The sequence below is a fragment of the Aedes albopictus genome, chromosome 3 (assembly GCF_035046485.1).
Source record: "Aedes albopictus strain Foshan chromosome 3, AalbF5, whole genome shotgun sequence".
In the NCBI taxonomy this organism is placed as follows: domain Eukaryota; kingdom Metazoa; phylum Arthropoda; class Insecta; order Diptera; family Culicidae; genus Aedes; species Aedes albopictus.
In genome coordinates this window covers 28,291,063-28,313,372 of record NC_085138.1, presented here as the reverse complement: position 1 = coordinate 28,313,372, position 22,310 = coordinate 28,291,063, and the positions used below count along the sequence as shown (strand labels likewise).

At 40.3% G+C, this 22,310-nt stretch overlaps 2 protein-coding genes across 11 annotated transcripts in view; one reads left to right on the top strand and one right to left on the bottom strand.

The window, feature by feature from the left end:
- Window positions 1-22,310, top strand: part of LOC109426167 (interference hedgehog-like) — a 282,604-nt gene that overhangs the window by 234,531 nt on the left and 25,763 nt on the right. The gene's annotated exons all lie outside the window — the stretch shown is intronic.
- LOC134291842 (uncharacterized) lies at window positions 3,372-5,189 on the bottom strand. Of its 2 annotated transcripts, none has more exons than XM_062860118.1 (3): window positions 5,143-5,189; window positions 4,879-5,071; window positions 3,372-4,818 (listed from the first exon to the last, which is right to left on the bottom strand). In XM_062860118.1, exons 1-3 carry the CDS (start codon window positions 5,156-5,158, stop codon window positions 4,554-4,556), a joined length of 474 nt encoding a protein of 157 aa, XP_062716102.1. In that variant the 5' UTR covers window positions 5,159-5,189; the 3' UTR covers window positions 3,372-4,553. The 2 variants fall into 2 exon arrangements, with proteins under 2 accessions (XP_062716102.1, XP_062716101.1); XM_062860117.1 differs by having other exon boundaries at window positions 4,883-5,071.

Below are 22,310 nucleotides of genomic sequence, written 5' to 3'. Positions count from 1 at the left end.
AAACCTGAAAATCCCTAGAGATTATCGGAAATTCCCAGTCATCTTGAATGCATTCTAAAAATAATAGAAAATACTTTTAATTATTTATAGAAGTCAGAAGCTTCGCGGAATGTATTTAAGAAAATCCTGAAAATCCCTAGAGATTCTCAGAAATTCCCAGTCATCAGGGAAGTATTCTAAGAATAATAGACCATATTCTCAATCATTTCCGTAACTTCGCGGAATGTGTTTAAAAAAATCCTGAAAATTCCTTGATATTCTCAGAAATTCACAGTCGTCTGGGATTTCTTCTACGAATAACAGAAAATATTATTGATCATTTATGGAAGTCAGAAGCTTCGCAGAATGCGTATAAAACAAACCCTGAAAATTCCTACAGACTCTCATAAATTCCCAGTCATCTTGGATGCATTCTTAAAATAATAGAAAATACTTTTAATTATTTATAGAAGTCAGAAGCTTCGCGGAATGTATTTAAAAAATTCCTGAAAATCCCTAGAGATTCTCAACTACTCCCAGTCATCTGGGATGTCTTCTACAAATAATAGAAAATATTTTTAATCATTTATAGAAGCCAGTAGCGTCGCGGAGTATGTTTAAAAAATTCCTAAAAATCCATAGAGATTCTAAGAAATTCCCAGCCATCAGGGATGTCTTCTACGAATTACAGAAAATATTATTAATCATTTATGGAAGTCAGAAGCTTCGCGGAATGTGTTAAAAGAATCCTGTAAATTCCTAGAGATTATCAGAAATTCCCACTCATCTTGGATGCATTCTAAGAATAATAGAACATATTCTCAATCATTTATAGAAGTCCGTAGCTTCGCGGAATGTATTTAAAAAAATCCTGAAAATCCCTTGATATTCTCAGAAATTCACAGTCAGAAATATTATTAATCATTTATGGAAGTCAGAAGCTTCGCAGAATGCGTATAAAACAAATCCGGAAAATTCCTAGGCTCTCATAAATTTCCAGTCATCTGGGAATCATTCTAAAAATAATAGAAAATAATTTTAATTATTTATAGGAGTCCGTAGCTTCGCGGAATGTGTTTAAAAAATTCCTGAAAATCCCCAGAGATTCTAAGAAATTCCCAGCCATCAGGGATGTCTTCTACGAATTACAGAAAATATTGTTAATCATTTATGGAAGTCAGAAGCTTCGCGGAATGTGTTAAAAATCCTGAAAATCCCTAGAGATTATCAGAAATTCCCAGTCATCTTGGATGCATTCTAAAAATAATAGAATATAATTTCAATTATTTATATAAGTCAGAAGCTTCGCGGAATGTATTTAAAAAATTCCTGAAAATCCCTAGAGATTCTAAGAAATTCCCAGTCATCAGGGATGTATTCTAAGAAGGATAGACCATATTCTCAATTAATTATAGAAGTCAGAAGCTTCACGAAATATGCTTAAAAAATCCTGAAAATCCCTAGAGATTCTCAGAAATTCCCAGTCATTAGGGATGTATTCTAGGAATGATAGAACATATTCTCAATCATTTATAGAAGTCCGTAGCTTCGCGGAATGTATTTAAAAAAATCCTGAAAATCCCTAGAGATTCTAAGAAATTCCCAGTCATCAGGGATGTATTCTAAGAAGGATAGACCATATTCTCAATTAATTATAGAAATGTATTTAAAAAAATCCTGAAAATCCCTAGAGATTCTAAGAAATTCCCAGCCATCAGGGATGTCTTCTACGAATTACAGAAAATATTAATCATTTATGGAAGTCAAAAGCTTCGCGGAATGTGTTAAAAAAATCCTGAAAATCCCTAGACATTATCAGGAATTTCCAGTCATCTTGGATGCATTCTACAAATAATAGAAAATACTTTTAATTATTTATAGAAGTCCGTAGCTTCGCGGAATGTATTTAAAAAAAATCCTGAAAATCCCTAGAGATTCTCAGAAATTCTCAGTCATCAGGGATGTATTCTAAGATTAGTAGAACATATTCTCAATCATTTATAGAAGTCCGTTACTTCGCGGAATGTATTCAAAAAATCCTGAAAATCCCTAGAGATTCTCAGAAATTTCCAGTCATCAGGGATGTCTTCTACGAATTACAGAAAATATTATTAATCATTTATGGAAGTCAGAAGCTTCACGAAATATGTTTAAAAAATTCCTGAAAATCCCTAAATATTCTCAGAAGCTTCACGAAATATGCTTAAAAATCCTGAAAATCCCTAGAGATTCTCAGAAATTCCCAGTCATCAGGGATGTATTCTAAGAATAATAGAACATATTCTCAAACATTTATAGAAGTCCGTAGCTTCGCGGAATGTATTTAAAAAAAATCCTGAAAATACCTTGATATTCTTAGAAATTCTCAGTCATCTGGGATGTATTCTAAGAATAATAGAACATATTCTTGATCATTTATAGAAGTCAATAGCTTCGCTAAATATGTTTAAAAAAATCCTGAAAATCCCTAGAGATTCTCAAAAATTCACAGTCATCAGGGATGTCTTCTACGAATAACAGAAAATATTCTTAATCATTTATGGAAGTCATAAGCATCGCGGAATACATATGTTTGAAAAAAATCCTGAAAATCCCTAGAAATTGTCAGCTATTCCCAGTACCTGGAATGTCCTCTACGAATAATAGAAAATAGTCTCAATCATTTATAGAAAGCAGTAGCTTCGCGAAATATTTTTAAACATTTCTGATAATACCAAGATATTTTCAGAAAAAAATATTCTTAATCATTTATAAAAGTCAATAGCTACGCTGAATATGTTTTAAAAAAATCCTGAAAATCCCTAGAGATTCTCAGAAATTCACAGTCATCTGGGATGTCTTCTACGAATAACACAAAATATTCTTAATTTATATATATAAAAATGCAGTGGCATACGTGGGACCACGCATAACTTGCGAACGGATGATCCGATTTGGGTCGTCTAAGTTTTGTTCTGTTAGTGTTCACCCAAGGAAGGTTTATGAGGCAAAAAAAAAACATGGGCAAAATGAGAGTTTTTGAAAATCGGGTTTTCATACATGTTGAACTTGGGAGTTGGGCTTGGCTAGGGACTTGAAACGTCAACAACGCAGTAGGCAAGACAAAGTTTGCCTCAGCTAGTCATTTATAGAAGTGCATAGCTTCGCGGAATATGTTTAAAAAATTCCAGAAAATTCCTAGGTTCTCGGAAATTCCCAGTCATCTGAGATGTCTTCTACGAATAACAGAAAATATTCTTAATCCTTTATGGAAGTTAGTAGTTTTACGGAATATGTTTTAAAATTTAAAAAGTCCTGATATACCATAGATTCTGAGAAATTCACAGTGATTTATCGTTTATAGAAGTGGGAAGCTTCGCGGAATATGTTTAAAACAATCCTGAAAATCCCTAGAGATTCTCAGAAATTCCCAGTCATTTGGGATGTATTCTAAGAAAAATAGAAAATGTTCTTAATCATTTATGGAAAACACAAGCTTCGTTCTTAATAATTCACAAAAAAATAGAAAATATTTTAATAATTTCTGAAAATTCCTTGGCTGAAAAGTCGAGTTATCTTGTATGTACTCTAGAATCCATAGAAAAAAATCTTACTTATTTGTAGAAATTAGTCGCTTCACGGGATATGCTTTAATAATTCCAGAAAATCCCTCAGAATCAGAACTCTAAAAAATTCCCAGCCATATGGGAAGAAACACATCTCAAACATTTGTAGAAGTCAAAAGTTCTACGTGAGATATTTAAATAATTTCTGGAAATCCCTAAGGTTTCTTAGAAATTCCTAATCATAATGTTTTTTACAAAGCATACAACATATTCTCAATCATTTATAGAAGTAGCGTTACGGAATATATTAAAAAGAATCCTGAACATTCCTCAAGATTCGTAATTCTCAGCCATCTGTAAGTATTCTACAATATATAGAAAATATTCTAAATTATTTATGAAAATCAGTAGCTTCGCGAAATATATTTCATTAACTCCTTAAAATCCCTAAGGATTCTCAGAATCGCATAATTATATGGGATGTACTGCCGTGAATCGCATATCTGTCCCATTTGCATAGGAAATCCAGCAAAGATGGGACTGATATGCGATTCACGGTAGTGTATTTTACGAAGTAAAGAAAATATTCGCAATCATTTACAGCAACTAGTGGCACCACGGAATATACTTTAATAATTACTTAAAATCCGCAGAGTTTATAGGAAAATTAGAAAAGGTTATAGATAAATAACTCCTAAAAATCTAAAACTATAGATCATATTGTCAAGCATTTTCTATAGTTTTAATTCAAACATAGTTTTGGCTAGACAGGCGCTTATGGTTTTAGTTTTGCCCACTGTTTTACCTGGCTTTTCATTGGCCGGACTTCCTCTCGATGCTCTCCATCCGGCGTGGAGATAGCTTTCTCTTGGGTTGCGCCACATCGGAATGCCTCGTACTGGCGGAGGCGTCAAGCGTCCCATCGGATTCATCCGGTGCCAGCATGTGTTGCTTTGTAGGCATTGGGCGGGGCATCATCGAGATCGGAAAGCGGACCTCCGAATTGGCCTTTCAGAGGCGAAGTCGGCATCATCGGGCCACCACGCATACTTCGCATACCCATCGGAGACCCGGAAGTACGGAGGCGGTGGCGGAAAGGGACCGTTTCCCATGGGGCCACCACCCATGGGGCACATGGGTGCCATAGGAGGCATCGGCGGACACCAAAAAAACTCCCATTTCCATTCCCGGCGCATACCTGCTCCGTTTTTCACATTTTCGGTGGCACTCGTGTTGGTGGCTGGGATCGTTGCTCTTGCTCTTCCGTTCCACGAAACCGGTATATTTCCTCGACCTGATAATAAGTATGCCAATGTATCCTACTGGGTATCGTTGCTAATGAAATTACACTTACCTACAATTAAAATCTTGGTTGTCACTTAGCTGGATGGCATTGTAAATTGTTCCCATGTTCCGGGTATTGACGCCTTTCGGTCCACCTGGCTTGAGTCGCTGCCGGCCGGACATGCAACCGTTGTTGAGACCTCCTCGATGCTTGTCCGGTACCATTTTGAAGACAACCGCTTTGTGCACCAAGATTTTTCCTGCTGATTTTATTTTAATTAATTATTTCACTGGAATTCACCAGATTTTTCATAAAAAGTGTTAACTTACCTACCGATTATTGTTTTCATTTCACTAATTCTGAAAAACAAAGAAGCTGAGTCAAACTACAGTCACTATATATACAGTCTGGCGGACTGTCACTTTCGACCGGAGCCAATCGAGCATGACGTCACGGTGTAGCATTTATCGGTGTGGACACTATGACGTCATGCTCGATTGGCTCCGGTCGAAAGTGACAGTCCGCCAGACTGTGTATATAGTGACTGTAAGTCAAACCAGTCAAATCGGTCAAACTTCGAATTTCAAATGAGTGAGAGGATCATGAGTTTTTACATTCACTCTCTTTCTCTCACACGCCGCAAAGGCAAATGTCAAAATGATCGAAGCTTGACGGTTTGATTTTTCGTCGATATCTTCCGCAGAGGGTATAAGCGCAATATCAATCTGTTTTGCATTTACAGTGTACAACGCTGTGACATTTGAACACTTTATAATTCGACACTTGTCGAATAAGGGGGGTACGAATTAAAAAGTGTCGTATTAAAACGTGTCGAACCAACGGGGTAAGACGGTACAACATGGCAAATTTTCTGGATATGCCGCCACCGGTTTCGGGAATAGAGAAAGAACTTCTAGAACCATATGCTGCTTACTAATAGTAGCTCAAATTTCACGAATTATCAATATTATTTAATGTCAGCTAATTTCGTTCTAAGACCTACAACCCTAGAATTTTTCATGAATTCCTCCAGGGACACCTTCAGAAATTCATTCAGGTATTTCTTCAGAAATTTCTCGAGAGCTCGGTAGAGGTGAAGTACTAGCGATCAAAACGTGATATTAGTTTGATTGCTAAAAGAGACATTATTTAAGAAATGTTCCTGAAAGCATCTGAAACATATCAAAATTTGATATTTCAAGATTAAACGAATAGCTCGCTGCTATTGGTTAGATCTTACAAGATCTAAACATGATATGATGATGGTGTTCTAGAAGTAAATGGTTGATATTATCAAAATATACTATTATTAAGCTTCCCCCACCCGGGAGGCTTCTCTAGGCATTCCTCCTTCATAAATTCTTCCATTGACGTCTGGCGGGGTTCCGATAGTGATTGTTTCAGGGCTTGTTCCAAGAAATGCTTCAGAAATTCTTTCCACGATTCTTTCAAACATTCTTACAGATACTTCTGCAATGATGCATCGAAGAATCTCTCCATATTTCCAACAGCTTCCTTCAGCGATTCCATCATCGTTTACTCCAGAGATCTCCTTGAAAAAGATTCTTGAAAAAATTCTGGGATATCTTAACCATTCAGGACGCGCGCCATCAAGCATCCAAACTTCACCGCGCTCGCGTTGTATACAGCGACCCAGCTAACACAAAGTCTTATATGATGTTGAATAGGATGCTAAAGCGGAGGTCATATGCGTACCTGCTTCAATATAACTGTGTGTGTATATCGCCTCCACTTTTTCATCCTGTCGAACATCATATGCAATCGTGTGTTGACTGGGGAGTGAGGTTTTTTGGCTGTGTTATACTTTTTACAACAGTACGCGTCCTGAAGGGTTAAGTGGTTCTTGCAGTAATTGTTCCAGTCCATTTTTCGACGATTCTTTTAGGAATTTCTCCACGGATTCCCAAAGAGATGTCACCAGAAATCCTTTCAGGCATTTCTGCAAGTTTTTTTTTCGAAGATTTTTTTAGGGATTTCTCCATATATATATTTCTTAAAGAATTCCACTAGAGGATGTTCCAATAATTCCATCTAAAATTATTCGAAGTATTTGTTCAGGAATTACTTCCAGGAATTCTTCCAGAAATTTTACCCAGAAATTATTTAAACAATAAACAAGCAATTCCTTCAAATCGCTGTAAGTTTGTTTAGTCCATCCAGAGATTCCATCACTAATTCTAACTGAAATTACTGCAGACATGCATTCCTTCAGACTTTTTTTTCTAGAACAGAAGTTCTTCCGGGAATTCGTTAGAAAGCTCTCCTGTTATTGCCTGAGGAATTCCTCATGGGGTTTCTTTAGGAAATCCTTCAAATATTCTTCCCAGAATTCCTCCTGAGATTCACACAGGAATTTCTCCAGGATTTCATTTGGAACCTCCTTCTGGGATTCTTTCTGGAGCAACTCCAGCGATTATTAAAAAAATCATTCAAGGATTCCTCCAGGAACTCTTCTAAAGATTCCTTCAGGAGTTGCTACTGGAATTCTTTCAGGCACTCATCCAGATATTTGTCCAAGAAATAGTCCAAGAATGGCTAAGGGATCCCCTTAGCAATTCCTCCAGAAAACCGAATTTCTCCACGCATTTCTCTATGGATTCCTCCCTGGTTTCTCCAGAAATCCTTTCAAAGCTTCCGCAAAGAATTCCTCCGCAGATTCCTCCGGGAATTTATGCAGGGATTCCTCCAGGAATTCTTCTAGAGTTTACCCAAATGTTTCCATAGAGATTCCAAAATTCCTCCAGGAATTGCTCCAGTGATTCTTCAAGGAATTTCTTCAGGGAATCCCTCAGAGAATCATTTAGGGATTCCTCCAATGATTTCTCCTGTGATATCTCCTATAATTTCTTCAGGGATTCCTCTAGGAATTTCTCCGGGCATTCCTCCAAAAATCCCTATAGATATTTTTCCAGAAATTACTTCAGGGCAAGGATCGGTATATTCGCCTCACTCCATTCATATTCACTCCTCTTTGCTGAAGCGAATCGAGAAAGATGCAGCAAACGTATCGTCGTGATCAAACACGCAACCCCATCACCAGTGGGAAGCGATGAGCCAGCTGCTTGACATGAATATTCGTTGCCATTCGTCGCAGTTTGGATCGCAAGCGAATGAATGAATGGCGAATGGTGAAGAATACTGGTGAACGATCGAAGCGGCTATTATCATAAGTAGAAGAGAATTTCTGCATGTAATGCATACATTTTTACTGTATTGTCGCTGAAATGCTAGATTAGCAAAGAAAATCATTCGAAAACATCAATAATTCGTATGCACAATATCAATCGCATCACTCACGAATCGCATTCGCTTGCGATGCGAATGTGGACGAATGAATAATTTCCAAGTGTGAGGGCGATGCTATAGTTAAGAGTAAAGAGAGGAGTGTGCGAGAGAGTGTGTATGCGCGTGTGAGCTGTTTTGCTGAGCGTACCTAGAAAACATTTGACAAGACGCACATACCTGTCATACTTTGTTTGACGTTGGTTGTTTACACATTTTCCGCCAATCCAGTTCCAACCCAGGTTCAAAAAGAAAAACGGCAATAGTGAGCGCGTTGCAAAGCGTCTTTTCAGGCGTCCAACCACTCGGTCAAGTGCTTTCACGCGCGTGTGGACGCTTTTGCCGCTTGTGTTTGATTTTCATCAAAATGGCTATTGATGTGGAAGCTCTGATTTCGCCCGTGTTTTCGAGAAAACCGCTATCAACACTGATTGATTTTGACAGAAACGGCTCAACTAAAATTAAGCTTAACATTAGAAAATACCCTAAGGCCAAAAGGTATACAAATCGAGATACAATAGCATTAAAAAATTCTGGCGTTCAATTTCAGTAGGTTCCGCATCACCGGAAAGATATAGTTTTGGGTTTCGAAAATATTTTCCATTCATTACGTAACACAAAATCGAGCTTTTAAATCTTCCTCCTGATCCATCCGTTACGTTTTTTTTCATAAAGATCCTCATTTTTTGTGTCATCACTCTGCCTGAGACACCAGTAATTTATGCTAAATAGCTCAATATGAGATGCTAATAAGCGGCGAAAAATATTTGAATCACATTTTTTTCCATTTTAGGGCCGGAACAAATGTTACTTTTTTTTCTTTTGTCACCACCCCCCTTTCCCTCGAAAATTTCCAAAATTCTTGAAGGGGGAAATAAAAAAAAAATTCGTACAAGTTCCAAGGTTCGAGGAGATAAAAATATTTAAATTTTTTTTTTGAATAATTTAGAAAGTTTTTAATTTTTTTTTGAATACTGACGAGTTTTTAATTTTTACATTTATTTATCACCCCCCCCCCTCCCCTCCCCCCACCCTCCCTTGACCAATCCAAGAGCGCTGTGACAAAAGATGAAATTAATATTTATTCCGGCCTAACGATTTAAAAATAAACTCTTTTCAAATGTTTTGCAGTAAATTGTAGCTGGCAAAGAATGCAAGAGTAGCTTGCAAAAACTCTTCACTATATCATAGCACGCGTCTTTTGACGCGTCCAAGAGTTTCTGCTCAAGTGAGCTACACGCGTTGCTTGACGCCTCTCTTTACTATAGCGAGGCCGTGACTTCCCACCGTTCGCCGGAGTTTGCTGTCGTCGCTGACAAGCACACACACGAACTCAAGCGACAACCGTTCGCTGCTGACTGTCTTCGAATGGGGAAGAAGATGAAAAGTGGAAATCAGGAACCCTGCTTCAGGGTTTCCTCCAGGAATTCCCCAGAAATTCCTCTCGGAATTTATTCCATGGATTCCTCCAGGAGAAATTCTTCCAAGAATTCTCCCAGAGATTCCTCAAGGAATTTATCCAGAGATTACTTTAGAAATTCCTTCTGGGATTCCTACAGGCATTCCTTCAAAGATATCTCTAGGGATTCATCCAGGGATTACTTTAGGAATTCTTCCATGGATTCTTCCAGGGATACTCCAGGAATTGTTACCAATTTTATTTTTCTGTTGTATGTTAGATTTTAACTTGTGAACATTTTATTAATTTTAATAAGCATTTATAGGGCTCTTCTATCATTCAGAAAGAATACCGCCCTAGCAACCGGAGTGGTTGCATACTTTCAGATCATTTCTGGTGACAAATAACTGCAAGACAGGCAACCGTTTCCTAACAGAGACATCAAAATGCAGCCGTCTTGCATTAAACCCGACTCGTGGTGGCCCTTTTAGGATTAGTTTTCCTAGACAAAATCATGCTATGAATATAAGTAGAACAAATACTAGTTCCGTTCAATGAAGTAGGTTGAACATTGTCGAAGTAGCTCATCCTGATCTTACCCATCCGACAACAAACGGGGAAGAGCAGGATGCAGCAACTTCACCCATGTTCAACCTGCTTCATTGAACAGGACTACCGTTAACGAGAATGCAATCAGCCAAACAAAACACTGTTCCAGGATTGACTGATTGAACAAAACCAATAAATGAAACTTCGTCATCCTGTGGGCGTAAATTGTCATTCATTTGGGAATAGCCGGGAATGTTTTGTGATGTAAGTGTGAATTCGTGATGTTGTTTTTAACTGTGCATTTTTAATGTTATATCTATGTTTTGTAACGAAAAACAAAATAGAACATTTATAGGTTCCACAATTATTTGTTCGTAACACGGCATCCAACGTGGGCTATGCTTTTTTCTATTTATTTTTATTTGTAATAGAATTCTTCCAGGAGTTCTCCGAAATTCTAAGAATTCCTCCTGGTATTTCTTAAGGATTCCTCCAGGAATTAACTCAGCGACACTCCTACGATTTTTATCCCAGAAATTTCTCCATGGATTGCTTCAGGCATTTCTCCAAGGATTTCTCCAGGAGTTCTTTCAAGGATTCCTCTAAGGATTTCTTCAGGAATTGCTCCAGGGATTTCCACACGGACACCACCAGGAATTCTTCGAGGAATGTGCCAGGAATTTGTCCATAAATGCTCTATAGGAATTTCTCCAAGAAGGCATCCAAGAATTCTTTCACATTTGTCTCCAAGAAACCCTTCAGAAATTCATCCACGGATTTGCTCAAAAAATCATCTATGAATTCCTTCAAGTATACCCCCTGCCGCTCCTGCAAAGAAATACCTGCAGAAATTCGTCCTGCGATTCTTTCAGGAACCTATCTTGAGTCTTTTTTTTTTCTCCAAGAAATTCTTCAAGAAGTTATCCAATCCATGCATTCTTAAGAAACTGCTCCAGAGATTCTTCTAGGAGTTTTCCAAGGGTGTTCCTTCGGAAAGCCCTTCAGGGATTCATCCAAAAATAGAAATTTCTCTGGGAATGCCTCAAGGGTTTCCTGCAACGATCGTTTTAGGACTTATCCAAGGATTTCTCTAGGAATTTCATCAGGGATCTCCTTCCAAATTTTTTGTAGGAATTTCTCTAAGAAATTTGTTTTGGAGTTTCTCCAAGAAATTGCCTAAAATTGTTCCGGGAGTTCGTTCGGGCATCCCTCCAGCAGTTTCTTCATGAGTTTATTCAGGGATTCAATCAAGAATTCTTACAATACTTACTCCAGGAATTCCTTCAGCCATTTCTCCTGGGAATCCTTCAGGAATTCACTCAAGACAGATTCTTTTGGAATTCCTCTGCACCAGGAATTCCTCTTGGAATTTCTTATCGATTTTTTCCAGATATTTCTTTTTGAACACATTCCAGGCAATTCAACCAGAGATTCCAAGATTCCAATGAGGTGAATTCTAGGATTTTTCAAGGATTCCGTTATTTGGGAGTTCTCCACGAACTCATCCAGGAAAATCCAGGAAAACAAGTTGTCCCAGGGTTTCCCTCTAGGATTTCCTACAGGATATTTCAAGGGTTTCAATGATCCTGTGGAAAAATAATTAAACATTTAACGTAGTACTGGATATTGCGAAATACCAATAAAAAATTTCGTTAATTCTATGGATTTTTCAAAATCTATATATATAAAAATGAATTTCTGTCTGTCTGTCTGTCTGTCTGTCTGTCTGTCTGTCTGTCTGACCGCTATGGATTCGGAAACTACTGAACCGATCGGCTTCAAATTTTGTATGCAGGGGGGTTTGAGACCGGGGAAGGTTCTTAGCATGGTGTGAGACCTCACCGGTCTCTGGAACGGGGGGGCTCCCATACAGATACCTTCGCGGGAGACTTCCCTATGGAGTTGCATGTCAAAAAACACAGTAGGCAGGCAGTACGACGTTTGCCGGGACAGCTAGTGTATTTATGAAAATAAATGTCCTTATAGAAGTTAAAATGTCTTCAAATTGTAGACTTGTCATCTGGAATTCCTGCTTCAGAAGGGAGTATAGGCATTACTTTGGGGTAGTCTCGTAGTAGATTGCAATCGACATGTCAGCACATCGTAATGGTCAAAAGTAATGGTAGCAGTAGAGGCTTAGTTATCGCTAAAAAGAAAACACAAAAATGCAAGATATGCAGAAGAAAGGCATCGAAACCTCCTCCAAAATCGCGCCTAATGACCCTCGTGCGCGGAAATACTCCACAGGGGGGCCTAACCGACAACTGCTATGCCGGTCATTCGATGGTCAGCATACACCGCTCCACCGACCGGTAGAGCTGATTAAGTGGATTGGAATGTGAGAGAGGCGGCGCAAAGGAAAGAGGAAGGCGCGGCACGGTGTGCTCGTCGTATCTGATCAGCACTCGAGCGCGAAAAGATCATTTTTCATCGCCGCTGAATGCGTCGTCGTCTGTAGATGTTCCGGACTGGACAACAGGTTGATTTTCGTCCGTTGTTGTTGGTTCGGTGGAAGTCAGCAGGGGTGGTTACTCTGGCAGCAGCGCGTTTATGATCGTCCTCAGCACAGGGAGAAACAGGGGAACGATCGTTGAAGATCAATTTGCATAAATAAATATTGTAATTTAAATTTTATCATACTGCTGCACGCTTTTTCGGTGGGGCTCGTTTATCCAGGGTGCGCTCTTTAGTGTTGTTATTATTGTTATTGTTGTGCCTTTCGGGTGTAATGCCGAGAAGTGGATGAAAACGAGGAATTGTAGTTGATTTTTTTTGGCAGCATCAAAATATCATGCCCAGTTGATTTTTATGATTGTGTTTTTGAAATGTTTTACTTTGTTTCTAATGCTAGTATCTGCTATGGCTTCGGAGAAGCAATAATTGCACGCGGACACAATACTGCTAACTATTAACTTTATTGATTATTAGATACGCTAGTTTACACGGATATGCAAGAGTGAATTTAGGATCGACTGATCGGTCCAACCCTCGGATGGTGAAAGAGACCGACTTCCGTTGGCGTAGACTAAAGAAGCCAACAGCTATAAAAAAGTGATTTGGTACATAAAGGTTGGTACCATAATTATAGTTAACCGAGGGATACTACAATTTCTCCCGCCTAAACATTCGTTTACAAAAGAATCAACAAACACTTATTTCTAACGTTACAATCTTCTGATTTAACAAATTACAATACTTTTCTTTCTATCTCTAGGTGAATTGATCATCACGGTACAGAGAAATACAATGTTCATCGATTCACTTCGGGTACATGAGTCTCGGCTGTCCTTTTAATCGATTCGAACGACGCACCTTCGGAGATTGATGCACACGTTGCCTGGTTTTAGGCGCTTTCCTGTGGGACTTCTTCCTCGGTGCGACTACCACAGTTGATTGCGGCTGGTTCTGGTTACCACCGTCTGGCTGCGCTTCGATCGATTCTTCGGTTTGGTCGGTGTCATCGCTACTGCTTTCATCGTATTGCTCTGCTGGTTGCGGAGCTTTAGGCGTGATCGGCATGGAGGGATGAAACTTGTCCGACAAGTCCGAATGCCGAATTTGGTTAACGTGAACCATTTTTACATTACCGTCAACGTTAATTAAATAAGTTAAAGGACTGAGCTTTTGCAAAACGACCGCGGGTATCCAACGAACGATTTCTTTAAAATGATTCCGATAGAATACCTTTTCACCGGCAGTAAACATTTTCGTCGATTGCACCGCATGATTCGAACTAGTTGACGGTACGCATTTAGTAGAAACCACGTTTTTAGGGTAAACGCTTTCGATTTCAACCTTTCGTGGGTTAACGAGATTTACTAACGTTCGCGGCGTATACGAATAAAGCATGGACGACGGTGTACGGTTCATAACCGTGCATGGAGTATTACGATACGAAATTAAAAACCGATTGATTTTACGCGATAATGATAACGGTTTGCATTTTTCATCGAGCAAGTATTTCTTCAGGCAATCTTTAACGGTTCGTACGCCTCTCTCGGCCAACCCGTTCGATTGTGGGTGATATGGGGGTGATTTTGAAACTTTAGCCCCATTCACGCTAAGAAACGTTTCGAATAGCTCTGAATTGAAGGGAGGACCATTGTCACTGACCACTTCTGCAGCAATTCCAAAGTATGCAAAAAACGACTCAACTTGTTCGATGACTTGAAGGCTATTACTGGACTTTAGCAGACGAATGTCAATATACTTAGAAAAAGCATCGACAATGATAAGAGCCACATTACTCTCAAAATGGAACAGGTCCAAGTGAATCCTTTGAAGAGGTCGTTCACACTTTAACCAGGACGAATCTACGTGTTCACGAGGGACTGACTGTCGTTGTTGGCAAACAACGCATTGCTGGACTACATTGTTGAGGTCTTTGTCTAAGTGTTTCCACCAAACGTAACTACGACCCAACATTTTCATCCTAACGATTCCGTCGTGATTAGAATGAAGTTGCCGAATGACTGCAGACTTCAAACATTCGGGAATTGCAACTCTGTCATCGAAATAAAGCACACCATCATCTATTCCAAAATGTGATTTTAGAGTAGAATACGGTTTCAAACAAGGTTCTACTTGGTTCGGCCAACCATGTTGGACGAATTTGTAGATTTTTGACAGAAGTTCATCTGACTTCTGATGGGAACGGACAAGATCGAGATTCACAATGCTAGGAGCATTTGCAAGACATTTTATACCGAGACTGACATGCTTAATGTCATTATTCTCGGGTAATGGTAAACGGGATAAGGCATCGGCATGGTTAATGAGTTTACCAGGACGGTGCTCGATGACGTATTGATAACCTGCTACCTGTAGAGCCCAACGCTGTAATCTGGCCACAGCGATATCTGAGGTACCTTTGGACGGATTGAAGATCTCCTTTATAGCAGTGTTATCGGTCACCAAAGTAAATTTAGCTCCGTATAGGTATTTGTGGAACTTGGTGATTCCAAACACGACCGCCAAAGCTTCCTTGTGCACCTGGGCGTAATTTGCCTGAGCAGGTGTGAGGGTGGAGGAAGCAAAACATACAGGTTTTTCTACGTTATTCACCAAATGTGAAAGGACGGCCCCGACACCATATGAACTGGCATCGACAGCTAAGATGATTGGCTTCAAAGGGTCAAATGGTTCAAGCAAGTTGTTCTCTAAGAGAAGACACTTGGTTTTCTCGAAGGCATCTTGACAATTTGAAGTCCAAACGAAACGACAGTTTTTTGTTAACAAGTCGTATAGGGAACGTAATTCAATCGACAGATTGGGTAGAAATCGGTGATAATAATTAAGTAAACCCAGGTAAGACTGCAATTGAGCAACGTTACTGGGTGCGGGGGCGTTGAGTATTGCCCTGACTTTCAATTCGCTAGGGCGAATACCATCGCTTGTGATAGTATAGCCGACATAGTCTATACTATTTTCGAAAAATCGTGATTTGGCCAGGTTGATTTTGACGTTGTGATCGTTGAGCTTTTGTAGCACTTGGAAAAGGTTTCTTCGGCAGTCGTCTATGGACGATCCACCTACTATTATATCATCCAGGTAAGCAATTCCTGGTGTATCATCTAAAATCTGGTCGATAATCGACTGAAATATCGCGGGGGCGGATGTGATTCCGAATGGCATCCTAGTGAAACTAAATAATCTGCGATGAGTATTGATTGTACAAATCAAACGAGACGTTTCTGACAGCGAAACCTGCAAATATGCACCTGAAAGATCGATTTTGCAAAAGACCTTCCAGTTGGCCACTTTGGCCAAAATATCATCCACTCTTGGAAGAGGGTAATGATCAGCGGTAACATAACGATTGAGAGTGGCTTTGCCATCGAGGCAAATGCGCACTGTGCCATCTTTCTTTGGGACGCTCACTATTGGACTAGCCCATGGAGAAGTTTTTACTGGAACCAGAATTCTTTCTGAGACCAACTTCTCTAGTCCACTTTCGACTTTATCGCGAAGCAAATAGGGTACCGAATACGCTTTATGAAACACCGGCGTCGCGTTGGGTTTTAAAACGATTTCCGCGGAAAAACCGGTAATTGTATCCTTCGCGGTTTCGGACACGATTTTAGGGAATTTCGTCCTTAACTCCGATTCAAATGACGGTTGTAGGCTACTTACGGACTTATCGGAAAAGATCCTCCTCCACTCCGGATAGATGAGATCCAAGCCATCACGGCCCAGAAGCGGGTTCATCTCGCGGTCCGTGGGAATCACTATCAGGCTCAGCCGGCCGGATACTCCCGATGGGGCGACAACGTGGAGGGTGACGCTGCCTTTTGGACGAATGGTTTGACCTGAAACGGAAATATACTCTTGAGAAGTAGGAACTAGTGGACAATTTGAAAAACGATTCTGGTAAGTTTCCGCCGAGATGACGCTTCGGCAGGCTCCACAGTCGGCTTCAAATTCGAGACGTTGACCTTCGCACACCAGGGGTACGAATTCCGGTTGGTTTAGACGGTTCAAGGCGCCTGGACGGGCCTCTTTATCGCCGGAAGGGCGATGTTTCCGGACACTGGACTTTTCACCGGTACGATGGTCGACGCTTGACGCTGGTACCGATGCTTTCGGGATCTCGAATAGATTCAGCCGCAGGACCTCCAATGCTTCTGACAATTTCGCTACACGATTTGTTCCTCTGGCCTTCTTATGCTGACTTTGACTCGATGACGACTTCTTGGACTGACAAACTTTCGATGTGTGCCCCTGTTTGCCATACGCGTAACACGTCCAACTTTGTGCAGGACACGTGGCTGGATCATGCTGCCGACTGCAGCGAAAACACGACTTCCATGACTTCTGGTTCGATGACGTGTGGTCACTAGACTGTTTGCCTCGCTTGGGTTGCTGTTTTCTGCTATGCTGCTGGACTGCTGCGATTCTCGACGACGACAACACTGGATTTGACATCTCCAGATTTTGACTGAGTGCTGCCTCCCAGCTTCTCGCAAGAGAGCAAGCACTGTCGAACGTCAGCTGAGCTTCCGTGAGCAACCGTTTCCGTAGACTTTGGTCATAAATCCCTGCAACAAACTGGTCACGGAGGGCGTCCGATAGAAAATCTCCGTATTTGCAGGACTGCGACGTTGCTTTCAAGTTGATTATAAAATCGGTGATGGACTGGGACGAATGTTGCTCGCACTTCCGAAATTTATATCTTTCGGCGACCACGTTGGTTGTGGGTGCGAGATGCTGCTTTAACAAATCTACCAGGACTTGGTAGGACTTGGTTCGGGGGTCTTCTGGTGCACACAGCCTCACAGAGACGGTGTAGAGACTGGGACCAGCGACAGTGATTAACACCGGGACTTTCTTGTCGTCCGGAGTATCATTCACGAGGAAGAACATCTCTAGACGATTGATGTACTCCACAAAATTCTCCCCGACCACAAACGGCTCTATCTGACCGAACATGCCAGCTCGGATGACTGGAGCGGCGGCTGCAGCATTTCCTTCCATCTTCACTGTTTTCGACGTTGTTCCACTTGCACTGTCCTCTTGCTCGTCACTGTTCGACATTTGAGGTTAGGTTCCTAACACGTGCTCTACCGACGGCGCAACACAATACACTACGCGAGACTATTCACTACCGCACTACTACCGTTTTACCTCGTCGCCAAGTTGCTATGGCTTCGGAGAAGCAATAATTGCACGCGGACACAATACTGCTAACTATTAACTTTATTGATTATTAGATACGCTAGTTTACACGGATATGCAAGAGTGAATTTAGGATCGACTGATCGGTCCAACCCTCGGATGGTGAAAGAGACCGACTTCCGTTGGCGTAGACTAAAGAAGCCAACAGCTATAAAAAAGTGATTTGGTACATAAAGGTTGGTACCATAATTATAGTTAACCGAGGGATACTACAGTATCGTTTTGTTATTATAAGCTATGGTCAATTGAGAAGCTTACCCCGTTAATCACCGCTTGTAAGAATTCCATTAGGAAGCTATATGAACCTATATGAAAAATTTATTACATTTAATAAATCTGAAAGGTACTCAGTCAAATAAACAATATGCCGAAGCCAACCGCACCAAAGGAGCCGAATTATTCTTCATCTCCGTTGCATTTTCATATCTCCAGATTCACTCGTTGAAGCAACCTTCAATTCACACTCCACAAAAGCTCTGCGGCACTTGGGTTTCACTGCTGCAGAATGTAGCAAAATAAGCTGTTCAAATTATAAAATAAATCGTTTTTTCCCGGCGGTAAAATATGAACAACAAGTTGTCTTCGTCAGGGTAGGTGCAAGCAAATGCGAGCGTGGATTTTCTGCACACAAATCATTGTATTTCACGACCACATAGGAAGATTTATTCGTTGCTTTGTGATGAAGTATTAACGCAGACAAACAGACATACTACTCAAATCGAAATCATCGCACGATTTAACGGTCATTTTGAAAATAACGTGTGGTTCGGACTGCGCTCGCATGTGTCATGGTAGCGCGGCTGTGCCTACATCACCTCTCAATTTTGGAGAGAAATGAACGCGACGCCGATCAATGTTTACATAAAATGACTCAATCATGAACCTTCATTCATGTTATATGAATGGATGACGCCACGAGGGAGTCGTCGCCTGCAAAATTGCTACATCGAGCCGAGGGAAACAACACCTGCAAATGAATGCTTCGGATTGAGCATTATAGAGGGTGCTAGTGAGATGCCAAACGATGTTTTTGAAGCAATTTTCTTCTAAATAGTATGTCTGTTTGTCTTTGGTATTAAGTTCTGGTGGGCAAAAATGTCTGGTCATTATTCCATCATCTTTTAAGCTTTCTGCTCAATCGTACTTCGAACACAATATTCGATTTGATTTTTCGACTTTCGGCCACGGACAGGTCAAAACTTTTGATCATCCTATGCACCATAGTCACAGACAAACAGAAATAGTACTCGAATCGCAATCATCGCACGATTTAACGATCATTTTGTAAATAAAGTGTAGTTCGGACTAGGACTGCTGGGTGTCCGGCCATTTGGCCGAATGCCGTTTGGCTGAATGTCGTTTGGCCGAAAGGGTTGTTTGGCCGAATTTTTAATCATAGGATTTGGAGGCGTGGGCAAACTATGAATAACGTTCTAGCTGTCATTATGATCATCAGAAATATTTCCTTCTTTCAGTCATAGGCTATTCTTTCTAGTTTTACCATCAAGGGATTAGTTGGCGTTGAAACTGAGAATATTTTTGTCGGAGAGTTTTCCTTCTTTGAATCATAGGCTATTCTTTCGAGTTATAGGATATAGGAAACAGCGGCATGATGACTTAAGTTCATCATACCTTTTTCGGCCAAACGGCATTCGGCTAAATGGCGTTCGGCCAAATACATCACCACTCAGTTTTGGAGAGAAATGAACGCGACGCCGATCAATGTTTATGTAAAATGCCTCAATCATGAACTTTCATTCATGTTTTATGAATGAATGACGCCACGGGGGAGTCGTTTCCTGCTAACTTGTTGCATCAAGCCGAAGGAAACAATACCTGAAAATGAATGCTTCGGATTGGGCATTATAGAGGGTGCTATAGTGAGATGTCAAACGATGTTTTTGAAACAAATGTCTTCTATGTAATGTGTATGTTTGTCTGTGCCATAGTGTCATGTAGAAGGTGTAAAATTGACTTCAGGTTGGGCCCGAAACAGACGTGGATTAGACGCCAACAGAATTCGAGGGACAATTATTCAATCTAATTATTTTAAGGAAATTTTAGTTCTTTCACAATATTTTTTTAAAATGACATGGAAGCTAGTTTATAAATTAGTAATTGATACCAAATTGGCCATGAGACATTACACAATGGGAAAAATAGGTATAAAACGCGAATAAATTCAATATCTCTGCTCGGAGTAGATGGATTGGAATGAAATTTTGACACAAACTGCAAAAATCTCTTCAGTTCCAGATAAGGAGGGCGTCATTCGCCGCACGATGCTTGAAAACAGTGTATCGGGCCCGTTTAACCCACTCTCTCTCATATTCACCTTTTTGGAAAAATCCTGGAGCGCAAAATAAATGATTTATTTAATTCGTGTCGGTGTAAAAACTTCCGTAGAACCAAATGGAGCTGGTTTGGCTCACCGCATGACATTAAACATTGGAATATCTTCAGATAATCCCGATATCCCCTATTCCTAAATATTCACATGCATCTTCGCCCGGAGTGGAACGCAATCGACAAGAGAAGGACCAATCTTATGTCAAATTTCCGATACTATGGAAGTTTCTACACAAACACGAGTTAAATAAGCCATTTATTTTGCACGCCAGTCGGGAATAAATGAGCACACTCAGTTGAGCTCGGCTAATTTTCATTCTTTTGCCGAGATTCGCACAGCCGAGCACTCGGCAATCACAATTTAACTGAGATATCAGCAAAAAGTCTAGTTTATTCATAGCAGCACCCATAGGTACCGCTAGCATCAAACATTAAACGTCAAACGTTTAGCCGAGATTTCAGCAAATGAACTTTAACCGAGATTCGCACAACCGATCTCGGCATTCTGTTTTAAGTGTGAGGGTTTTCTCAAAAAGGTGTGTGAGAGAGAGCGCGGGGTAAAACGAGCTCAATACACTGATTTCCAGCATCGTGCGGCGGATGACACCCTCCTTATCTGAAACTACACTCAGAAATAAAAGTATACACGGAATTACTATTATTTATGCATTTTGTATCCGCATCTCTCTCACTCTCTTTCTGTTTTCATGCTATCCGCTGCTTCGTCTGGGTTGACAAATCATATCGCTTCAACCCAGGCTAAACGGCAGATTGCATGAAAACAGAAAGAGAATGAGAGAGATGCGGGTACAAAATGCATAAATAATAGTAATTCCGTGTATACTTTTATTTCTGAGTGTATAGAGATTTTTGCAGTGTGTGTCAAAAATTCATTCGATTCCATCCACTCCGAGGAAAGATATTGAATTTATTAGCGTTTCATACCTATTTTTCCCTCTGTGCATTAGGCGAGGTGCAAAAAAGAAACTCCATCATTATTGGTCGGTGCTTAGTTAGACGGAAATTGGATATTACCCCTATTATGTCTGTTTGTCTGTGGGCTTATCGGAGATATAAAAGCATGTTTCTCTCTGTTTCTCTATTTTTCTATTATTCTCCTACTCTCATTAGTTGTAAGGCTGTAACTCACGCTGGAAGAAGTTCTTCTGCAGAAAGCCCGGGAGAAATCTCTGAAAGTCACAAAAGAAATCCCGAAAGAAATACCGTTCAGAATCCTTCATGGGATCCTCGGAGAAATCAAGGCTAGAAGCTCGACAGGACTCCCTGGAAGAAAAATTGAAAAAATCCCGGGTGGAATCATTACAGAAATCCTTTGAGGAATGTCAAAAAACCGAGAAGAATCTTTTAAGAGACCATAACATGAATCCTGGCATGAATACCTAAAAGACTCCCACAAGATTCCCTGAAGGAATCTTCGAAGGAGCACAGACAAACAGACATACTACTCTAATCGAAATCACCGCACGATTTAACGGTCATTTTGAAAATAACGTGTAGTTCGGACTGTGCTCGCATGTGTCATGGTGGCGCTGCTGTGCCCACATCACCTCTCAATTTGAGAGAGAAATGAACGCGACGCCGATCAATGTTTACATAAAATGACTCAATCATGAACTTTCATTCATGTTTTATGAATGGATGATGCCACGAGGGAGTCGTCACCTGCCAAATTGTTACATCAAGCTGAGGGAAACTACACCTGCAAATGAATGCTTCGGACTGAGCATTATAGAGGGTGCTAGTGAGATGCCAAACGATGTTTTTGAAGCAATTTTCTTCTAAGTAGTATGTCTGTTTGTCTGTGGAAGGAGTACAAGGAGGAATTCCTGAAGCAATCCTACACAGAAAGAAATTCGTAAAACTACACTTGACGTAAATATTAGAACGTTGAAATTTCCATTTAATTTCATTTGATTTTACTTGAAACAAATTCTTGCACGCAAAATTAAAAGCAAGCTCAATACTGCAGACAACCTGTATTTTTACAATTCGATGGAGAATTGTATTGAAAGCGATGAAGCTCATTTTGCTACAGCGAAATGTGTAGCAGGAACCCCTAAAGAAATCCTTTACAAGATCCCAGATGGAATCTTTAAAAGAATTTCAGCCATAATCCCTGAAGGAATGCCGACTAGAATATTTGTCAGTTTCAAGAATTTCTAAAGATTTTCCCTGCAGAAATCCCAAAATGAATCCCGGGAGGATT

Bases quoted from the DNA above. Each gene is read 5' to 3' on its own strand.
- LOC134291842 (XM_062860117.1), bottom strand. The intron at 4,819-4,882 runs GTAGGTAAGTGT...ACTTATTATCAG, and splicing joins TGACAACCAAGATTTTAATT to GTCGAGGAAATATACCGGTT.